This window comes from Diplotaxodon limnothrissa, linkage group LG6 (genome assembly GCF_057381915.1).
Source record: "Diplotaxodon limnothrissa isolate DT_005_m linkage group LG6, D_limnothrissa_male_GT1.1, whole genome shotgun sequence".
NCBI classification, from domain to species: Eukaryota; Metazoa; Chordata; class Actinopteri; order Cichliformes; family Cichlidae; genus Diplotaxodon; species Diplotaxodon limnothrissa.
In genome coordinates this window covers 27,761,241-27,784,815 of record NC_140601.1, presented here as the reverse complement: position 1 = coordinate 27,784,815, position 23,575 = coordinate 27,761,241, and the positions used below count along the sequence as shown (strand labels likewise).

At 40.2% G+C, this 23,575-nt stretch overlaps 1 protein-coding gene across 2 annotated transcripts in view; it reads right to left on the bottom strand.

Annotated features, from left to right (window-relative positions):
• rhbdl3 (rhomboid, veinlet-like 3 (Drosophila)) overlaps window positions 1-19,699 on the bottom strand; it is a 66,432-nt gene extending 46,733 nt beyond the window's left edge. Inside the window, exons 1-2 of one of the 2 annotated variants that reach the window (XM_085356081.1) lie at window positions 19,544-19,699; window positions 18,963-18,986 (exon numbers count right to left, since the gene is read on the bottom strand). In XM_085356081.1, coding sequence (XP_085212207.1) covers window positions 18,963-18,986; window positions 19,544-19,699 — 180 coding nt within the window. The remainder of the gene's footprint in view (window positions 1-18,962; window positions 18,987-19,543) is intronic. The other variant, XM_085356080.1, reaches the window with a different exon arrangement.
• Window positions 19,700-23,575: the final 3,876 nt, after the last annotated feature.

Sequence of the window (23,575 nt, the reverse complement as noted above, 5' to 3'; positions counted from 1 at the left end):
TACAATCAGGCAGCCAGCCAGTTAGCTGTCTCCTGATCCTTGGCAGTAGTGGAAAGTCCCATTCGGGCACCCTCAACTTCATAATCCTATTCCCATAATCCTTAGAAATCAGCGAGCAAGAGACAATCCCCACTCTCTCCATGGTAGACTCCCCTTTCCTTTTAAGGCAGAAGAAGAAGGGAGTTCTTTCAACCCACATTACTCAAGTTTCAAAAAAACAAAAAACAGAAAAAGCAGTTCAAGGTGTTTAAGATGTGAGGCAGTTATGTTGCATTCATACAGCAACCAAAGACCTCACAATCAAGTTTTTAGAGGAAGTGTAGGTTATTATATAGTTTTTTCCAAAAAAACACCATATCTGACTTCTTTCAGGGTTTTTTTGTCCTTTTACGTAAATATTTGAGAATAGTTGAGACTCATACTAACATTTTCAAATAGAAACAAAATGCAACACATAAAGCTAAGTCGATCCCCATTGACTCCCATGTTCAGATGTGAAAACGTCTTCAGCTTCAACAATGGCATTAAAAATACATCCTACACTGGATGAGAGGTCTCAATTGTCTTTGTGATGCTAGTGACTTTGAAGCTTTTTAACTGAATTATTGAAGTCTTTGTTGCAGTTTAGGTGAGTAAAATTCAGGTATTTTATTAGTGCATTACTCGTCACTAAATAACAGATATTTGTGGCGATGCACCATGCAGTTTATGGATGCAGCTTGCTAAACATGCATGCTAGCCTTAGGCCTCAGACTTTCTGGCAACCGCTAGTCACTAAGGATAAATGTGAATTCTTACTAGCAGTTTCTGGATCAAACTGAGATATAGTGCTGCAGTGCAAACCTTCTTCCTGCGGTCATTAGAAGACTATGGTGGCCTACGATTTGCGTTAAAGATGGTGACTGGGCTGAAAACAAATGGCAACTGCTCTGTGAAACACATAACACAAACTGGAAACAGAAACAATTCGCCTTCAAAAAGCTGCCCCCAATATGTTGGTTGCAGCTGTAAGACAACTTTTACTTTGAAGACAAACTTTTTATATTTCTGGCTTCTGTTGTACTTTTACAAGTTTCACTTCAACTCAGGGACCATCCACAGACCAGTCCATGCAAGCTACATGTGAAAGTGGCAATCTGCTAATGACCAAAGTAACTGCAAGGTTTTTGGTGCAACATCCCCTTTGTGACTGGTTTCATCCGGAAAACAGCAAGCAACCATCAGCAACCACTCACCAACCAGTTGGGGAATACACATTATTCTCCGGCCGCTCTGTAGGCTTGTATGACAGGGGTCTTCATTGAGGAAGTCAGGGTGACATGTTACTCGTGACCCTTAAAAATAGCAACATGGCAGTGGCCAAAAAAAAAAAAGTTGAAGTTTTAAAATTGGAAATCCAGAAAACAGTGGCTAATGATGGCTACTTCCATCATTTATATACAGTCTATATTTGTAGTTAAGTGCTTGAACACAAACAAAATGACTTTAGCTACCAAAATAAAAGAGCATATTTCACTAAACACTATATCTGGTTAGCTGTTTGAAATAAGTTATAAATCAGAGTTAGCTAGGTAACAGATATGATTAATAACAGCTCCATAACTCCATTTTGCACATACCGGATTGATGAAGATGCTTCAGCTTAAATTGCAGACATACAACATCACTGGCATTTTGAGATCCCACTTGTCACTGAGTAACAAAATAGTTGCTGTATATTTGGCATACCAAATTTCCTGATCCAACCTTCATCTCTTCCTGTTCATCTCATGGATCTTATGACCAGCTTTATACTTTTTAGGGTTTTTTTTTGTGCCAAACTAAGTTAACTCTCTCCTGACCTTTTCTTGCATCTTCATATCTTCATATTTACATATCTTCAAGTTCTGAAGAAAAGTAAGCAAAAGAGTCCGTTTGACACTTTTTCTGTTCCCAGTCTGAGTTGAATCACCAACGTTGCCACAATATCCTCACTGAAGAATAAGAAAGAGTCGAAATAATAAGATCCATGCACAGATTTCATTAGAGTACACAAGCACACACACACACACACACACATACTGTTGTGTGTGCACATGTTTGCTCTGTTGTGTCCACACTGTCTTGTGCCTGCATTGTTCTGTTCTGTCTGGTGTTGCACTGTCTTTGTTTTGTTTTGTTTTTTGCAATTTTTGCACAGTGCACTTTATGTAATCCTGTGTTGACTGTCTGTTATATGTCATATGTGATTGCACACACATAAATACCTCATTAAAAAGTGAAGTTTATTTCAGAAAGACTGTTGTAAAAATAATAAATATGGATTCTCGTTCCACCTGAAATTGAACTGTAAGTTATCGTAACCTTGGCAGTTTTTCCCCTGAAGGAGATAAGCGTTATCTAATGGCAACTTCAGTGTCAGACTCTGACAGGCACTCTGACGAGCCACTATGTCTGCAAATGTGGCTTCAGCAAACCCAGTGACGACCATAAAAATACCCCCATCTCCTTCTGTAACTCTGAGAAGATTTCTACTAAACACTGCAACAGAGGAGACAAGGTGATGGTGTTGTCACAGAACAGGCCCTGTTTTCACACTCAGCATTAACATGCAGTTTGTTTGATCTGATTCCAAGTAAACAGAGCGACTGCACCAAAATGCATTAAGGATGCGCTGTGATCACTACAGCCACATTTGGAAGTGACACAACCACATAAAAACGCAAATACCCCACTGGGCTGGCAAAGGATTAGGGATGGATTTACAGGCTGAGAATCTTCCATTATCAATGCTGTGAAATGAATCTTCTCTCACTTAATGTCAGGTTACAGCAATTCCCTCTTATGTTATCCTTACGGTTAGTGTCAGCACTCAAGACAGCACTACGAGACCAAGTGGATATACAAAAGATTTTGAGATTGCAATAAATGAGGTTTTTACTGCCCCACAGCACAAAAGTGATCGCAACAAATCCGGACAGAGTAATAAGCTGAAAGCTGAGTAACATTCATTCTGACTACAACATATCAAATTCTGATTTTTTACAGGAACGGAGCTAACTTTAGATCCACTGACTAATTATTGAGGTAAGCTGAACACAAACACATTACAACTACAAAAAAGCAACGTTGAAGATCCACAAATACTATTTATTTCTTTTAAAAGCTTTTCAATCCATATCTAGAAATATCTGCACTTTGCATGTTTTCTATTGTTGAAGGTTAATTCAGCTCAATTTACAACAGTAAAAGCTATATGAAAATTTCTATGTTGCCTATTATCTATTTGAAAAGCCTCTGTTATCTCAACCTCTGACCACTGTGTATCCTTATACATAAAAAGCCTGTTTAAGGATGTTCCCCCATGCTAACAATTATTTGAGAGACTGTATCTCAGTCAGCCAAAATATAGTCCCTATTCAGTGACATAATGTGACCAATCTATATTAAATACTGTTTGGTTAACAGTGTAATTTTATTGTGTTTCATCTAACAGTTATAATAATCAGTCATGACATTTCCCAGTTTTTAGCACAGCAGTAATTCCCGTCCTCAATTTGCCTTAAATGAGAATTACTAAGCTGAAAATTAGCTCCCTACAGTGAGTTCAACAGATATTAAATTAAACAACACACTAAGACTCAGTGTTGGTAAATTCTCCACAGATAGTGAAATGTTAGGATCAAATGCAGTAAGCTTTATTAGTCCTTTATGTTCTTGACTGGCGGGTCTTTATTCAGGGTGTGTCTAATAGCCAAAGTTCAGTCATTCATTAATTTTACCGTCATGTGAAAAATACAGTTGGTGCAGGACATTGTAGCCCTGTGGAAAAAGCAAGTACGCCCCATAGTTCAATAGCTTGTAGAAACACTTTTAGCAGCAACAAGTTGAAATAGTCATTTTCTGCATGACTTCATCGGTCTCTCACATAACTGCATAACAGGTTTAGTCCCCTGTTCTTTACAATGGTGCTTTGATTCATGGAGATTTACAATCATTTATTTATGAAAAGATCCAACCACAGGCTGAAGTCTGGACGTTGACTGAGTCATCGCAGCTCCTTGATGCTTTTCCCTTTCAGCTATTCTGTTGTAGATTTGTTGTTGTGCTTGGGATCCCTGTCCTGTTGCGTGGTCCAATTTTGGACCAAAATTTAGCTAGTGGACAGATGGCTGCACATTTGACTCTACAATACTTTGCTATACAGAGGAGTTCATGGTCTAATCAATGACTGCAAGATGCCAAGGTTACTGGAAAACAAGCCCAAGTTATTACCCGTCCACCACCGTGCTTGGCAGCTGGTATGAGGTGTTTCTGCTGATATGCTGTGTTTGGTTTTTGTCTAATGTGGCGATGTGTATTCTGGTCAAACATCTCCATTCTACGCTTATGTATTCAAAGGGCATTGTTCCATTTGTTCCATCAAGTCTTCTGGTTTGTTCAGATACAACTTCGGCTTAAACTTAAGCCATGATGTCATGTTTTAGAGAGAAGAAGCTTTCTCCTGCAAACCATTCCTAATAAGTCATAATTGTTCAGTCTTTTTCTAAGTGTACTACTAACTGAGATGTAGCTCTTGAGTCTGCTACAGTTTCTCTGAGTACTGGGGTGAATTTGCTGGGATGTCCACTCCTGGGAAGATTGTGGCATTGTGTTAAAACACACTTAAAGGCTCCAGACCAGCAAACTGCTAAAACATCTGCTTTCATAGAGGAAGTCACACTTTATGATAACTGATGATGTGCATTTGATAAGCTACACCAGTGCTGCAACTTACCCTCTAAATTCCTATGGAAACAGTACGGTTATACTTAGATTTTTACAGGACTGCATAGAGCCCTGTGAAACCTTTCATTTTCACATGACAACTGGGGCACATCAGACCCACACAGCATCTGCCAGTGCCATAGCTGAGCCATGAGAGTCAAAAACAGCTCAGATAAGCCCCGCTGTGTCTGCATTATAGGTCTGAGTTGAGAAACTGAAATGAAAATGTAAGATGCAATTTCTTGCCATCAACAAACCCAACCATCAAATCTATAAATTTACAACTTGTGTCCATGTAATGAGCAAGTGCCATAAGAGATCTAGGATCAAGCCCGAGATCTATTCTAACTTACAGCAGCGATTTATTATTTCTTACTAATATCTTAATTAAGCACACAGTCTGACATTACTGTGCTGTAAAACTATGCCAACAGTTTTTTCCCCAGTGCTGAACAACACAGGCTATTCTCTTTGAGGAGTACAAAATATATTTTGTCTAAAAACAGTTACGCCTGTCCAACCATGAGAGAAAAGGGAATCAAAGTATCTTCCCTGAAGCTCATGCTTCATAGTAAACAATGCTGAAAAACTGCTGAAATTTTTATCATCAGTGGGAACAACTCCATCTATGACCTAATTTCATATCCCTGTATTTTACCATGGGCCTTCATTGTAAAATTACATGCAGGACGTCTGGATTATGTTTTAAAACCTGAATGATTCAGTATGCAGTTTATCTTATTTACCCCTTTATGAACAGACGCCACTGCAGCAGTCAGCAGTATCAATGCTAATATTCAAAAGGATGCTAGAATTCAGTAAACATCAAATCAGAAAGTTAAGGAGTTACAATGGCTGCAGATCCTGTTTGTCTAATTTTGTGTTGCACGCTGTGATGTGGTTTTGCCCTTGGCACTGTTAGCCACTTCAGCACTTTGGACCGGCTGGCAGGCTTTGGCATCGATGCCCTGTAAGACGACACAGGGGAGACAGGATGGTATCTGTGTGAAAGCTAAGCACTGTCACTCACCTTGGACATTTGCTGAGCCTGCCGGGCTGGCCCAAGATGTCTGAGAGTTACTGACCCATCCTCTCACCCAAACAAATCAAGCGGTTATGTTGACATAAAAGAGCTTTTATATAAAATATAAAAGCTCCAAAATCTCTAATAACCCCACTAATATTTAACGTTTACTCTCAGACGCATAACAACTTTTTCTCTAACAAAATTATGTTTTAGTGTGTAAAACCTCTTTTCATCTTTTAAGGTTATATAGAGTTCAAAGTCAGAAGAAAAACTCAAATCACTACATAATAGCCTATTAAAAAGCCAGTTATTCCCTTCCTTTAGTGTAAGATAGTCCAAATACACTTTGTACACTTATATTACTTATGTTAAATAAAAAAAATAAAATAAAATTACTACCCATGCAATTTCAACATAACTCAGTTTTTTTGTAACTTTTTTTGATATTCATTGTAATTGCTTTGCAAAGAAACACCGATGTCATGAATCACATAAAAACATCAGGAAGCTTCCTTTGCTTTGCTGTGGTATGGGTAACATAGTCAGTAAGAAGGCTGCAAAAATGTGAATGATCTGGACTCCTGACTTAAAAATGCAATTCACAGAGCCTCTCTCCTGATGTGAACAGTCTGACACAACAGCTCCTGGTCCAAGATACAACGAAAAGCTCCAAAGTTTTGCCTTTCTTATCTGCAATATTCAAACTTTTGAATAAAACCCATCCAAAGTTACAAGCATTTTCTTCAATTTGACTTTCTTCTTGAAATCTAAAACTGCCAACATTCAAAACTCCTCTGGTTTACTCTGAAACTGTATACAAAAGATGGAGGAAGCCATTATGATGTCATCCATCGGTGGATGATATCCCAGAGTGAACCTCATGCTGAGCATTTTCATCACCGTCATCTTGATGTGCATAATCTTAAAGTACCGCCATTCACCAGGATGACACCCTAAGGCATACCCTTTATGGGGGTTTTATTGGTCAATGTTACATTACATTACTTTATAGGTATAACATCAAACATGGCAATAAATAAATGCAAGGGAACCTTATATACTTGAAAATAAAATAAGAAAGCAGTAAGGAAACAGTAGGATGGGGCTAAGTATCAGTATCACGTATCACTTTCTCTAGGGACACCATTATCATTGTGCTGTCACCAAATACCAACATTTCGAATAAAACACGCAGACACTCTAAAGAGAATTCTCCACTAATGTGACCTACTGAGGTCCCACACACACACACACACACACACACACACACACACACACACACACACACACACACACACACACACACACACACACACACATATACACACTGACAGCAAAATGCAGCTGCTAAAAATATTTTCTTATTTAGTTATTTACTTAGATGCCATGATGTATCAATTGCTACAAAATCAGTGCAATACCATCGTTACTGTGGGTAATGTGTGATGATATTATCATCTCAATCGTGACTCTATGATTACCCACATTAGTAAACAGTAAACATCTCTCTCCCTTTCTTGAAGCCAGCTTCCTGATCTTGAAACTGGGGCAGGCACCGAGTCTGAGGGAAGTCACTTGTCTGCCTAATTTATTTAACCAATCTTGATGTGGCAGACAGAGGAACCTGATGTGAGGGCTGCAGAGAGAACAACTGCTCTGCAAAAAGTTATAACGAAGCGTCCAGGCCCACAGTCCCACCTGTACCGTGTCAAGTAAATTGTTTATATTCTTCTAAGTGCGTTATTAAGTAAAGTGACACCAGTTTGGGGGTTATATACAGTCTGCTTCTGGAAAGTTGTCATGTGAACACAAACCAGAGAAGCCACTGAGCACAGACAAAAGAGAGAATGGACACATTTTCTGTTCATTTTTAAAGTGGTGTTGAGCAAGAGTTCTCCAGGCTTTCTGGAGGTCTTATATGTTTTGGAGGGGTTTTTGGACATTGGCTGCTTGGCTCCAGTGTTTATCTTTCTTATATGTGTCTATACATAGAAAAGAATCCATTTTAAATTGTGTCTGTACACATTTTACTACTAGCAGCCTGTAAAAGATAAATAAGTAAATAGATAAATAAAGGCAAACTTTGTTCCCATTTCTTTAGCAGAACTTGTGAAAAATATGAGAGACAAACAGAGTCACGTGACCTCAAAGCTGGTACAACTGTGAGTGTCTACAGCTTGGAGCTGCATTTCACACAGTGGTATTGGGAATGGTGTTGGTGTGAAAACTGATGGAAATACGGAGATAGAAAAGTGTCTTCAGATTTTGATTTACCCTGAATTATCATCTGGAAAGGTTTTGATTAGCAACAGCTTCATTTTTCAACAAAAGCAGTAAAAGCATGAATAGAAGAACACACAACAGAGCACTATCGGCCAACATCCAAAGCGTTTAATGTCCTTCAGGAAGCCTGGAGAACTACTCCTGAAGACTACTTAAAGAAACAAAGAGAGTTCAGGCTGTGCTGAAGAATAAAGGTGGTCACACCAATTATTGACTTGCAAGCTCATTAGAACTGAACAAACTTAGTTTTTGCCTTCTATACTATATTTTAATGTATGTGTGCAGATATTTCAATAAATAACTGTATCTACTTTCCATTTTCCTATAAAAAATATAAAGAAATGTCAGGTACTGTATACTGTACGCACATGTATCTATCTTCTCAGCTATGCCACCACCCATGATGTTTAAAGCAAACGTCTGCATACTTTCCATGAAAGTATGCAGACATGTGAAAGTGTTTAATCACTAAGCTTCTAAAGATTTTCATACCAAATATTGACTTTTAAGCCTATTAGAATTGAACAAACTCTGCTTTTGCCTTATGTGCTATATTTCCATGTATTTTTGGACATGTTTCAATAACATATTGCACCTATTACACCTTTAATCAAGAAATTCAGATTTTTTTCACAGTACTGTTTTGTTTTTGTGACAAATGTATGGATGGAAAATGCCCCTAAACTAAGAAAAAGGTTTTAGTAAATTTAGAGAAGTAAATCCAGAAAAATGCGATCTGAGCTCACCACCTAAAGTTTTACTGTGGGCGTAAAAAAAAAAAAAGCAGCAAAAAAGAAAAAAATGCCATTACCTTTGAATTATGCATTTTTCCTCTTGTCTGCACAACAGTCTGTCATGACTGCAAACTCTCCGGAGAGACAAGGAGGTGTGGGAATAAACAAGGAGTCGCTGGAGAAGCACTTTGTTAGAACAGCGCTTCACGGACAGCTGAGCACATAGTGAGACAAAGTGATCTGAAAGCCAACAAACAATTTAGAGTTCAAACTCAGCAAATACAGCCAGCATTATGAATCCAGCACATGGGCCTAAACATCTGCGGTAGCAGTTGTCAGCTTTCGTTTGAGGTGGTTGTCAATGTGCCATCTGTCTTAGTGAGCACTAAACGCTTCTTCTACTGGGAGAAGAGAGGGGAATGAAAGAGTTGGCTCAGCTGAACACTCAGTCAGAAACATTCCTTAATGGGAAGTGCTTGACTGAAGAGGCAGAAATCAGAGCACTGAAACACACAGACAGGTATACACAGCAAACACAGGGTTATTGTACCTGTGTCAACACCACACCTGCAAGGCTTCATTGTGGACCTGCATGGCCTATGGCATAGGAATGCGTCCTAAAATTGTGGTTTTCTTGATATCTCACTGGGGAGAACATTCACACAACATCTATAAACTGAGAAAAAGGGAGTCATTTTGTATTTCATGTGCCACAAGGTTCAAGAACTGCTTAGCTTACAAGTGTGCCACACATGTAAACACACACGCACACAGCTGCTAGTTGCTGTAATGTGTAATGGGTCATGACCAGATCTGTCAACAGCTCTGCAACCTGTGGGAAGACCTGTTGATACAATGAGGAATGAATGGACCTGCAATGTGTCTTTGATCCCCTGGAGGATCAGAGTGATGACCTGCTACAAGGAAACCGGACTCTGTTAAACAGTGATCCTGCACTGCTACGTTGAAATAGACGAAGAAAGTAAACTAGCTGTCATCTGTGGAAGAATGAGCAAGATTTTTACAGCTTTTAATTTCTTCATATGACTACTTCTGTAACTCATATTGTATATCATCAATACCTACAAAGAAAAAGTGAATATTGAGTGTTCAAATGTATCCTCTTATCTAAATGAGTTTTTGCCATCTTACATTTGTGACTTTGGAGCATCTCTACATCTGATTGGTTTGGACAAAATGGTTCGCACTTAGTGTCTTGAACGATACAAATGTAAGCGCATATATAAAGTAAATAAGAGAATAAGTATATTTTATTACATTTGTTTCTCCGTGCATGATCAACTTTAAACGACAACAGGTGAAACAACTGTAGGCAACGCAAAGTGGATGATCCTGAGTTAAGCCCGTCCACTTGATGAGTGGGATTCACTCATCAAGCATCACTTTGTCGCTGATGGTTGATCACTAGTGGACATTCCTGTAGGTAACCCTCTCATTTATTTACTACCTTGTCATATGTCAATGAGTGCTATCCTGCGCTCTCAATCATTTGCCTCAACATTGAGAAAAGTTTAAATTGGACCCGCCCACTTTGCAGGTATTTCGCCCATCCTCTCTTGAAGTCATTGAATGTAACTGAGTTCCTGTGTGGACAGGGCTTTAAACTTTTCTCAACTTTAAAATAAGATATAGAAAATACCTACCAATAATCATAAAGGACTGTACACCTACAGCAGCCTCATGGCTACAGGTAACCCATCCCACGAAGCTCCTGGTGCACAGTCTTTATGCTGATGTTAATAAAAGAGGATATGTGGAATGCTGCAGTTACTGAGTCAGCAGAGCATTCATGACTCTTACACACTAAGCACCTCAACATACCTCACTCGGAAACTCTGTTCTTGACTTTATAAAATCGGCCACTTCTCAGCTGAGCTGAGATCTATTTCTTTCAGTGGAATTGTTCTCCTGAGCACTGGCATGTCTGGTTGATGATCTATTATGCGTGTTGATACTTGAGTTGTGCTTTCTGTTTAGTAGAAGTGAATAATGATTCATGAGTTAACCTGACTCGATGACTCCATCTTTTTTATATATGCTATGTTCCACACTGCAATAATATCAGTTATAGTTGATCATGAAATATCTATGACAACTGGACCAAAAACACTTGAATTCAAAGATTAAGAGGTGCAACCCAATACTTTTGGCCATAAAGTGTAGAGCAACCTCGAGCCTAGAAGCTACCAGTTGTCAGCAACAAAGCGATGTACATTGAGCAAAGTGCTTCCTTTGCGATTGCCCCTTAAATCTGGTTTTCAAACCTAAAAAACAGAATTTTTGAAATCTTAGATTGGCTTTATTTATGGGTGAAAATAAGCTTTGGTTATTTTTTTCTCACTAAAACCTTTTGCAGCATGCCTGCTAATTGGCTGTGTTGAAAAAGCTAGATCTATCTATTTTCTTCTATAATTTTCAAGGTTGTATTCCTGTTTGATAATTATAAAAAGCAAATCCTTTTGGCACTTTTGTTCAAATAACAAATAAAAGATGACAGCAAAACATGCTTGTGTAAAGCAGGAGAGGACAAAACAAGTCTGGATACCTGAGACTAAACAAAGTAAGCAAATGTGTTTGTTTGATGTCCGAACATTGGCTGATAGCTAAATCTTGTTATTATGATTTATTATGATGAATAAATAAGGAGAAAAGGAGAATTTGGAGAATTCTTTTCATGCTGCAACATGAAAAGATTTTTTTTCACGTATAAATCGTGTTTGCAGGTTAAGCTGGCTTTCGGGAGCACACTGGATGTGCTTTGCCCTATGCAAAGCCCAGTGGCTTAACAGGACCATAACAATCAAACAGTCATTTTGTGTAGCTTAGGCCAGAGCCTGCGGGCTGACTGCAGGCAGCCTACAAGCGTAACATTGAGCAATAAAGGATCCAGAGTTTATGTCATGCTGGCACATACAGCACAGAGCGGGACCAAGCTTTTCTCTTAAAATTAAACTCTTCTGTTTTAACCATCAGAGCTAACTAAACCATCCCAACATTGATAAGTGGTGTTGAGAAATGCCACCGCATTAATGGTTAAAAACAGTGCAAAAATGACAGGTTACCAACAAAAGCCATCATTCAGGAATAAACTAGAACCCAGTTTCAGCCAAAACTCTCACAATCTCACAGCTAGAGAGACTACAACATGATCTTCCAGACAAAAAATAGCTTATTGTGAGCTGTGTCAGCAGTGACATAGACACGCACTCGGCTCACAATCACAATATATGTAGCCTTGCTGAAAACAATACCTCAGGCTCCTTTATCAGCCACTGATTTGATGTTTTTCGTCTGTAGCCCTTCAGTTTTTGGGCTGTTATTGTATCATTGATGAGCTAGTGCATGGTGATGTGTGGATCTGTGAACAGAGCTAATGGAAAGAGATTAAATAAAAGCACTGATGAGCAGACAGAGACTGAAGCCTTGTCACATCTGCAGTGTCATCCACTTAACTCTGATGGCAAATCGCATTTCAGAAGAACGAGACAAGAGACAGAGAGGTAATAAGTGAGATGAAAGAGAACGTAGAAAGCAGACCAGTCAGGGATGATTTGTGAAGAAGCCCCATCAGAATGTACGCACTGGCATTGGTCCTAAAAGGCAATAGGCATACCCCGCCTTCTTCACTGCCCTCCCTTGACTTCTAGTAATGGATTTACATTCTCAGGACCGGTGTGTACAAATCTACTAGATGCACATGCATACAAACACACGGCATATGGAGGTTGCCAAATTACCGAGCCATTCAGCTATCAAAAGAGACACCTCGGATTCATGTCACTGCTGTGTTTTGCACACTGTAGCCAATTACAAATAAACCGGTGCATCGTCTATCTCTCATTTACAGATCGACAGACAAGGCGGCTATTTTTACCTCTGCAAAAAAGCAGAAACTGTTTTCACACTCCGCCAACTGGAACTGTGCCTTTCATTAAGGAAATCTATTTAGAGCTGAGCAGGGGAGCGGCAAAGGAGTGGGGGAAAGATGAGCACTGATTAAATCTTTCAATGAAAATGTTTGAGGCTCTCTCTGTTATTTCATCACCGCACAGGCCAGGCGCTTTGCAATAAAAATGAGGCGGAGTGTATTTTGCTTTCAGGATCCTGAATCGAGACAACACACTTCAAAAAGTGTTTGTCGTTGGCTCATCTCCAGGACTCAGCTGGTGTCAATCACATGTGTGCCGTTGGATGAGCAGGTCAGCAAACTGTGACCTCGCCATCTGTGTATGTGTCAGAGGCAATTAGGCTCATAAACACATCAGGATACTAAAAATAATGTGGATAAAAGAGAGAAACACTAATAAGTAAATTTATACACAGAAAGCAATTAGAAGCTAATTGATATCAAGGACATAAAAGGTACAAATACAGGGAAAAAACGCCTGTCCTGGAAATATTTTGGTCAAACATTGACCATCTGATCTAGTCTCAGATTTCTTGAAAATGGGGAGCGGCAAAGGTCCTTATGATTTATCCTTTACAGTCTGCGGGTGCCATTCTTTGAAATGATGCAGGCCTTACCCTCTTCAAACACAATACCTAACTACCACTAGATTCACTCACTGCTGTTGTCTCATTGTCTAAACCTCCTTCTGTTTTTAGTGTAAGTAAAACTGATGGGGCGTGTCGAGACATCCTCTCCCTGCATGCACCGCTAATAGCAGCTGAGGCTTCCCAGTTGGCTTTCCATTAAGTGCCAGTCAACTGGGTGGTGGACCATTCGCTCATTTACTCAGACAACATGATATCCTTGTTTCCTATGGTGTGCATTGTTTCAGATTAAGTGGCAACAGAGTTGCTAAATATCACCTTTAAGATTTTTGCTTGATAACTTGTTTATCTGCATACTAGAATTAGGTGACCCCGTGTTTGAATGTTACTTAACACTAATTATAAGATATGTGTCTGTGCAACGACAGCATCGGCGGCCAAAAATTAACGTTGAGCCAGAGCCCAAATCCAGTATATGATGCTAGGAGGCTACGCCCATCATTCACAAAGTTCGTGGTTTCCCCTCGATCAGTCATGCTTGACATCTTTTAGAATATACGGGTCATGAGGAAGGAGGCACTAACCAGCAGTTTACAGGAAAATATACACTAATGTGCAAAAGTATTGAGCCAGTCTAATTTATTTGGATTTTGGTACCATGTAGTCAGACTTGCTTGTCATTTTTATTGTTGTTGAGCAATAATTCTCCACACTTTCCTGAAGTTTTTCTTTTGACATATCCACTTCTTTGCTTATGTTCAAGTGAGAACGTGTTGCCAATCCCTATACCTGGCCATTTTCACTGTTAAATCACTTTACACTGAGCTGTGAATCATTGAAGCACAAAAAAGGAACCTAAATCAAGGGATGAACCTTTTTTTCTAGACTTAACAGACAACTTAGCAAAGAACCAATCTCTGTGTATTTAGGTATTTCGTTATTTGCAGCATGTCGCTAAAACACAAAATGTGTTCCAATTATTTAGCTGAATCTATTTTTTTAAATTCCAAAAATAACATCATCTGATACTTTTTCTTCACCAAAAACATGATTATTGAAGAGCCATTGATCAATATTTTTGTGTGCCGCGTGTCACTAAATAATTTGAGGAAACTGGACATGTGAAGGTGAAAAAAAGACACTACAGAAGATGAGCAGTATCTTCAAGCCACATCCAAAAGAAAAACAGCAACAAAAAATAATAATAACAATCCAACAAAGGCCTTGCTAGAGTTGGCCCTTCAGTTGATCCATCTATGGTTCACTGAAGCCTCATCAGAAATGGTCCCAAATGAAGGATGGCTGTCAAGAATCCATTCTTAAGGAAGTGAAACAGGGAGAAAAGGCTGAGGGATGCCAAATGACACACAAATTGGACTGAAAATCACTGGTAACAGGTCTTATGGAGTGATGAATCCAAACTTGACATTTTTGGTTCAAATAATCAGAGGACTCAGGAGAGAAGCCCAACAGTGAGAGTCTACAGCCATCTGGAAAACACGGTGAAGGCTCGTTCATTTTAGACAGTGGGGTTGGGGATCTTTTGAAATTGATGGATTTATGAATTCGGATTTGACCAAATGCAACACCATCTGTAAACATTGTGATTGGCCATAGCCTTATCTTTCAGCACAATGATTCCAAACGAACTGCCAGTGCAGTAAAAACATACCCTGACAGAAAAGCACACAATGGAACAATATCAGTCATTGATTGGCCTCCCCGGAGCTGTGACCTCTCTGGGATCATCTTTACAGAAAATGTGAAAGAAAAAAGGCAGCCAACATCCAAAGAAGAGCTTTGAATCTCCTTCAGGAGGCCCGGAGAACTGTTCCTGAAGACTACTTCCAGAAATAAGAAGAGTTCAGGCTGTGATGAAGAATAAAGGCAGTCATACCACATACTAATTTCAAGCTCATTAGAACTGAACAAACTTTGTTTTTTCCTCACGTTTTGATAAATAACTGTATCTACTTCCCATTTTCCAGGAAGAATAAAAAGAAATGACATGTACTGTATACTGTATCTCCCCAGCTAGACAACCTTCCTAAAAGAACTATAAGACATTGATTTATGTGGCTCCAGTCAGTTGTTTTGGGATTTTCTTTGCCACCAACCATGAAGTTAAAAGGGAAACACTTTCACGGAAAGTATGCAGACATGTGAAAGTGTTTAATCACTAAGCTCCTGTGGGCGCATGCCTGGGGGATTTTCGAAGTGGCATTGGGAGTATGCTGTCAACACAAAGGCATCTGTGGACACACTTATGGATTGCACATAAACAAACACACACACAGAATCAAAGATGTATTAGTATTCACTGACAATTTATGAGAATTGACAAACAATCCTGTTGTGCGTCTTCAGTCGAGAGTTAGCTAAAGAAAAGTTTCTAAAGAAGAGGAAGACAATCTATGGTTTGTATATATCCTGCCTTTACAGGTGCTTCATCTCATTTGAGCTGAGCCACGTCGCAATCAGTACATCTGGGGACTTCTACTATCAGCAATCGCAAACGCAGATATAGTCCCAGCCCCGGTAAATAATAACTTTGAGTCTTTGCTGTGTGTACGTAGCTCTTCGCAATCAATATTGTAAGAAAATCACCATCTAGGTCAAGACAGCTAAAGGAGAGAGACGCTTTTTAGACACTTTTTTTACCAGCGGGTTGAAAAAGAAATCTTTAGCGCTCCCAGTCACACATAAAAAGCCATCTGATGTGCCTTCCCTGGCTGAGCAAAACAAATGTGTTTCCTCCATTTTACCGTGTGATTTAAACATGCTTAATATGGTTTATCAAATAAATCCTAGACATAAACTGGATTGATTAAATCCACAGAAACCTTCAAAAAAAGAAAAAGAAAAAAAAGAAACATCATTATCTGAGCTCTGGTGTGCAAATCAGTCAGGGTAGAAAGAAGAATCTGTAAAGGGCCCTTTCTTTTTCTTCTGATGACATGTGCCGTGTGTAATCACGCTACAATGACTGCAGCCTTTTCAGATTTGTGTGTCTAGAGGACAAACAGAGGCTGGGACACTTTGATTATGAGGGAGAGCGAGGGCAGTGCAGCTGCTGTCCGCGCTAACAGCATCTCCTCTGCTTCATTAGATATCGCCTGTGTCTGTGTTGAGTCTCGATGTTTGTTTCAGGCGATGGGAAACATGAATCAAAGCATTCTGAGGTTTGCTCTCTTGCTTCCTGTGTGCAGAGAAAGAAAGCACTTATACAGCAACAAAATCCTCTCCAGGGACTGGAGAGAGGAGTGAGGGGGAAACAGAGCAACGCAGCACTTTGATTCCTGTCCCCAATGGTCTGAAATCCAGAAATGATAGCTGTATGTACAGAGTCACGTGGGAGCTGGTAAAATTGATAGGATGGCAAAGGGTTGTTTTTTTTTTACACAGCTCAAACTGCTTTAAAGAGTTGGGAGCAAAGCCAAAGAGTGAGGCTGAAAAGAATGAGAGAAAATGATCCTGTAGTTTCTTTGCTGTGCAAACATCACTGAGAGAGATGACAGGATAAAATGCGCGCTGTCGAGACCATACAGAGGTGTCAGGACTGATTAACAGAAAAGATGCATCATTGTCCTCAACATTAGACGCTGTATTTTTAGCTGATTTGTAACATCTAGTTATTAGAAGGTGAGATTTTCATTCGTGAGGCATTTTCAAGTTTACATACTGGGATATCTTTTAAAGAAACAAATGTATACAACCTGTCAGCCAAGAAAAACTGCTCTTTTTTTTCGTTTAGAATCGACAGATGTTCTCAGCTGTCCTCAAATACGATGATAATATGTTATAAACGTGAAGAAAGGACTTTGTTACCTGTACTTGATTGACCTCTTACCGGTCAGTCCACTAAGTCATGACTTTTCTTTGTTTTGAAAACTTGTTTGGTGACCTGTTGCATGTCACACCCCTCTCTTCCCTTGTTCCACATCTCTGAACCATACATATTTCTATTCATTCACATCTTATATTTACCAAATAAAGTATCCAACACATGAAATAGACTTCCACACATACAGATGAACTTTGAAATGTGTATCTTTACTCATAAATCTTTGGATCTTGCTCTTTGTTTTTCAGTAGCTTTCATCTTTTGTTCCACATGCAGTAACACGGGCTGCCAGGGTGGATTAAAAGCCTTCTTTTCCTGGTCTTCAGTGGCCCATCATTTCTCTTGTCGCTTCACAGAAGCTGGGGGTCCCCGAGGTCAGCCCCTTGACAAATGGACCAACTCATTGTGTGAACCAAGAAGGAAAGGAGACCGAAAGAGTGAAAGGATATTTGTTGCTACCACGGTGAGTAGAGACCCTGCCATTTGTTTTTTTCTGACCGACGCCCACTTGAGGAAACTCCAAGCTGTGCAGCACACATGGAGACAGCGGCTTGAGAGGCCCACTTAATGCCGCCATCACTTACACACACACACCATAATCCCACGGGACCTCTGTCTCCCCCTTAAAAGTGAGGCTGACACGAGCCTCAGTCTCAACCCTAAAAATCCCAGCTGACCACTGCACTCACGCACACACACACATAAATATGCACACAATTCCCCACATGAGAAAGTGGGGGGCCCTATGCCGAGCAGGTGATGCAGTAGTCGCACACACTGCAAGCTGTGTGGGCATAAGTGTGCGTGTGTTTGTGTGATAGAGGGGGGCTCATTTGCCGTCTGTCAGTCCTGTCAGACCTGCTGCTTGCATGATCAGCCAGTCGCTGTTTCTCTTCTCCTGGGGTTTCTCGGTTGTGTGTGTCTGTGCATGTGTGTGTGCATGGTGGCATGTGTTTCTTACAAGACTGCTCTGACTCACAGATCAATCCATCCAGGTGTATCGTCCTAATTGTATTACTGGGGCCGATATCAGTTAATGACACAACCACCACAGCCCCCTCTTCTCCACGAGTTTGGTTTGACAGCGATTCGACCTGGTTACACATTATGCCGTCATACCCAGCGGGCGAAGGATTTAAAGCTGCACTAGGCAAGATTTTGATCTGAAAATATATTTATCAACTCATCCTAATTCATAAACTGGGACTGGAGGGAAAAAAGACTCAGGATTCAAGTCAATTAACCCCACGAAACTCTGATGCTACTTTTTTGTGGAACTGATCAAAGTTTAGCAGTATTTTGAAACTATAAAAAATATTAAGTAGGCACTTGTGATAGCTGAACAGAAAATATTTGCATCATATTTCTAAAATCTAAATTTTTTTTTGTTGCTTTTGTATGTCATTTCCTTTACCAGTTTGCAAAATCCCCCAGCGCAGGTTTAAATCACTTCTGTTAGTGATTAAGCCACTGTTACAGCACATTTACAATGATAAGGTCATGATCCATGGGCAATTCACACTAAAGCGCACTAAATATGGAGTTTTTAATATTAAATATCGTTGCCTCTGGTGCAATCCTGCAATCCTGATCTTGCTAAATCTTTCCTATGTTTCATGACCTTTAAGCAAGACAATGCCGTTTTTAACAGATTAATATATCTGTGTTGCTTGGAGCGGATAATAAAGATTAAGACATAGGTCACCAACAGTTCACACACAGATGAGCACCTTCAGAGACAACACAGTTCCACGATGAGTGAAACATGCATATGAAAAGTCAAGCCTAAAGGACTAAAGGTTGTGATACATACCTTGTCAAACAGAGACTTCCATTGCTGAGACAAGTAAAAAGAGAAAAAGAGCGTGTGAAGCAATGAATAAGAGGAATAGATGGGAAGAAAAATAAACTCAGAAACAGGTACCAGACAGGAGGGAAGCACCTGTTTGATAATGATGAATCTCGGCCAAAAGGGCTTCCTTCACTAAGCATTTGCCATAATTGCAGTCTTGCGATCACATGCAGCTATTATCTGATCATTACGGTCAATGAGCCGCAGCAAAAGATAACAAGGTACCAAAAGTGTGCCTCATTATGTGTAAAAGGTAGTATGCTGTGAGCGTGTGTCTTTGGAAAAGATGAAGCAAAGTGCTGGGTGCTTTTACTAACTCGGCTCTCAAAAGAATAAACAGTATTTTAAATTCCATCTCGTGTCTTTGTAAAACGCCTGTTTTTGTCAGTTGTGCCACTGAATTTAGGGACAAATGACTTTCTGAAATTAATTTTAGAGGGACTGTGTTTAACTTCGCTCAAAGAAAAAGAAGCTGAAGGTCCTGATTCATAACTGTGAAAATGTCAAAAGGTTACAGGGGTCATGTGTTCACTTGACGCCACATTGTGTAGACCTACTTCTTCTGGAGCCACTGGGATGACTTCGGTACTTTCCAAAACCTCGATCTCCTCGCCTTCTGCGTTGGCCGCCACCGCCGGAGAGATGTTCACCGGCGCCTCCCGGGTTCCGCCTGTCATTCTCAGGCTGCTCTTCTCCATACACCCACGGAGAGCAGCGATGCGGTCCTTAGGAACGACTCCACATGCTGTAGTTTAAAATCCCATGCTCCCGCCGCGATGAATTAAACGTGTGCGCACTCCGGTTATGCCCGACGCACTTTCACATAGACAGAGCAAGCAAAGCTTCATCCGCAAGGGAGAAGTTGACGTCTGACAGTTTAGTAAAAGCCAGTTAGGGGATAAAAAAAAGTATCCATACAGTGTCACACAATTTGTCAATACATCGTTAGTCAGCAGTGACAAAAGGTTTTCAGAGGTGGAGATGAGTCTTTCCGCGAAAAGAGGCGACGATCCAAGTTTGCGATGCTGGGGACGCACATTGGCAGAGCGAGTCTTCTCACTTCGAGAGGTGCGACGCAGCAGCAGCAGAACGCAGATCCAACTGAAAAAAAATAATTACATCATCAGTAGTGACAACAACATGAAACCCTGAAAAGGGATGACGACATCGACCTATGAAGTCTCGTATGGCCTCTCCGGGCAGAGGTAAAAGTCTACTTCAGAAGCGTGGGCACATGGCACACTGGGAGAGAAGTTCAGTTATGTGCCAGCTTCTTTTTTGTGGTGCGTCACGTTACCTGGCACGCTGTTTTCTGCCGGTCGACGGCGCAGAGCGGGAAAGGCCGTCTGGTTTCTCCACCGTGCGCCGTGCAAGAAACCTCACTAGGGGGCGGGGGGCACAAAACGACCGCCTCAGACGGGATGGTTGGATCAGCTCCAGGAGACGCCGCGACTCTGCTCCATCCGCATACGTCCTTCCAGGCACAGAGGGAGTGAAGAAGAGAGGGAAGGTGGGGGCGGAGAGATAAGGGAAGGGAGGGAGAAAGGGAGAGATTTGGCCGGCGGTGAGGAGGGATCACCAGCCACTGCCTCTCGGGGGTTTCGAGGAACTCCGGCTCCCTGAGCGAGCAGCTGGCTGTCGCTGGCTCGTGGGGTTTAGGGTGATTTGTGCACGATCGTAACGACTTGTGTTCATCTTTACTGCTTAAGTGTGACCATATGGAATACAACATGCTCATTTTTTATTTTTTACTTATTTTTATTTGTATTGTTTGTGGAAAAGTCTTGTTTTAAAAGACTTTTGTAGCTGTCGAGCACAGCTGTACCCAAAAGACAAGCCCCATCCACCCAACAATTAGAACATGCACTTGCCCTAATCTCTTCCTCCCCGTAAAACATTAAGGAAGCAGATGGTTTATTTTGGGAAAACACGATAACATTACTAAGCAAAGAATACTTCTGGAGCAGGCAGGTGTTTGTTCTTAAGCAATTTGCTCCCAAAATATAAATATTAAGCATAAAATATTCATGCAAAAATAAGGTTTAACCACAGAATCTTCTGAGGTAAAGGTAATTATGCGCCAAAAGCTGACAATTACTCTTAAAAATGATGGAGAATACCAGAGAGAATCACTGCATTGTAATCCACTATGTGTTTTGTTTTCCATGCATACACTGGTGAAGAAATTCATAAAGTTAAGTTTATGACACTTAAAATTTCCTAAGGGAGGACCCTCGCTTAATGTCCCACCATATGCTCAAATAAAAACTACAGACATAGTATCTTGGTTCAACATTTCCCTGTTAATATTTGCAGCTAGAGTGAGCATTTCACGTTTGGTCTGATCCATCTAATCTAAAACAGTCCATTCATTTAACTTTATTTTTATAGCACAAAATTACTGTAAAAGTCTACATTCACGATTTTATTTCAAGGTAAAGATTCCAAAAAAATCTCGAAGACAAACTCAACACAACAGTAAGCAAGCACTTGGCATACAGCTCTATTGTGCTATAAACACTAATTAATCATGCCCCAAAAAACAGCATACAAAATCGCTTCAGTCTAAAAGCGGGAAGGAGGGAGTGTCCAAAGCTATAAATTCCGTTTTATTTAGAGGGATATAAAATGTCCCCTCCAGCCCGCAGCTACAAAAAGCAGGGGCCCCACCTCAGACAAACACATACCAATTACCTGAGGAGACATCAAACAAACATAATAGTTGGGTGGAAGCCATGTATGAGGAGAAATTATGTGGTCTGCAGTGTGTGGGTTGATCAGTATCCATCAAGTAAACCTCCCCCAGGTACTTCGTGTTCGCATTACCATGGTAACCATATGACCAGTTGATATTTTTAACCCTGGGGGTCTCTCCCTGACTCCCACACAACAACGTGGGATTAAAGCTGAACTTTGTCATGTTGCTTAAAAAAGGAGGAAAACAGAATAATTGGTCAAAGGTCACCAGACCCAGTGTTGAGATTCTGTATTCTTATTTTGTGCTTTTTGTGCACTGGAGAGAAAAAAGTTTAATGGCAGTTTTTTGAACTTACTGTAGGTTGCACAAATAATTCACTCTTCATTACCTCACATGACCATCTCCGTGCAGGTGAAGCAGATGCATGAGCGACACCTTACGATCTGATTTGCACTTCTATTTATATCCTGAAGCAGAAACACAGCCCCAGACCATCACACTACCACCACCATGTTTGACTTTATGATGTTCTTTTTATAAAGCAGCATTTGTCTCTTCAGTCTACAGAATATTTTCTAAAAGCCTTGGGAATCATCAAAACATTTGATGGGTTTTTTACAAATCTGAGATGAACCTTTGTGTTCTTTTTGGTCACTAGTGATACTGGATCTCTCCCATGGATGTGCACTTCTCTCTTGTTGCTAAATTGTGAACACTGAACTGAGGCAAGTGAGGCCTGCAGTTCTTTAGATGTTGTTCTGGTTTCTTTGATTTGTCATTGAGTCTCTGTTGTTGTCATTGTCGTAGGATGGGCACTGCTGGGAAGCTTCACTACTTCACAAAGGTTCACAAAGTTTGGATAATGGCTGTCTCTGTGGTTCGCTGGAGTCCCAGAGCCTTATAAAAATGAAACGCTTTTTTAGATGGATTGATGTCAATGACTTTGATTCTCAGCTGTTTCTTTAGATTGTGGCATGATGCTTTTTGAGATCTTTTACCTGCTTCACTTTGTCAGAAAGATTCTGTTTAAGTGGCTTTAATTAGGCTTCAGTGTGGCTAATGAAATTAAAGTCAGCTTTCAAACAAACATGCATAATCACAGTTAATTGTGGGAAATTTGTTTTTCACACAAGGCTGACGATGCACTGAATTGTGACAAATATGCAAAAACCTAAGAAATCAAGGAGGTGGTAACTACTTTTTCATGACACCCTGTCTTATTGTAAAGCTCAGCCAGAATTGATCTTTTCAACTATAAAACCAGGCATAAAATCATAAAAGACACCAGAGAACCGGCAAACTTATTGTCTCAACAGCTGCAGACAGCCCAGGAATTTCCATTTAAAACAAGTACAAAACCAGCTTTGAGGTGGCTTTCACAGGTCATGTGTTAACATCAGCTGAAGAGCTGTAACCCAAGAGACAGAGGGAAAGGACAGAGGTGATGAGGAAAGAGAGTGTGAAGAAGAAACAGAGAGAGACAAGATGTTTGGTTAGAAAAACACCTGCTATGTGGGGGAACTTAGCTCATCTATAAATGAAGACCTGAACTGTATCACTTTCTTTTCGCATCCGTGTAGCTCAGGGCTGTTTGCAGGCACCAACTGCTCTTTATTAACACCATTCCTGATGGTGTGAAAGTGTTTATTTGCACTGAAATTAAAGTGACTGAGTGAATCAGTGATGGACTCATTGATTGTTAATTATTTAAATGTTGTTTTTCTTCTCTCCATTTTTATGTTTTGTATTCATTTATTTATTTGTTTGTGTATTTTGCATATCCCATACTTGCAGTAACAGATGCTGACTAAGTTTAATTAGGTTAAGTGTTTTAAAAAGCTTCCATTATTGAGTAGTTTTAGCTACTATGACCACT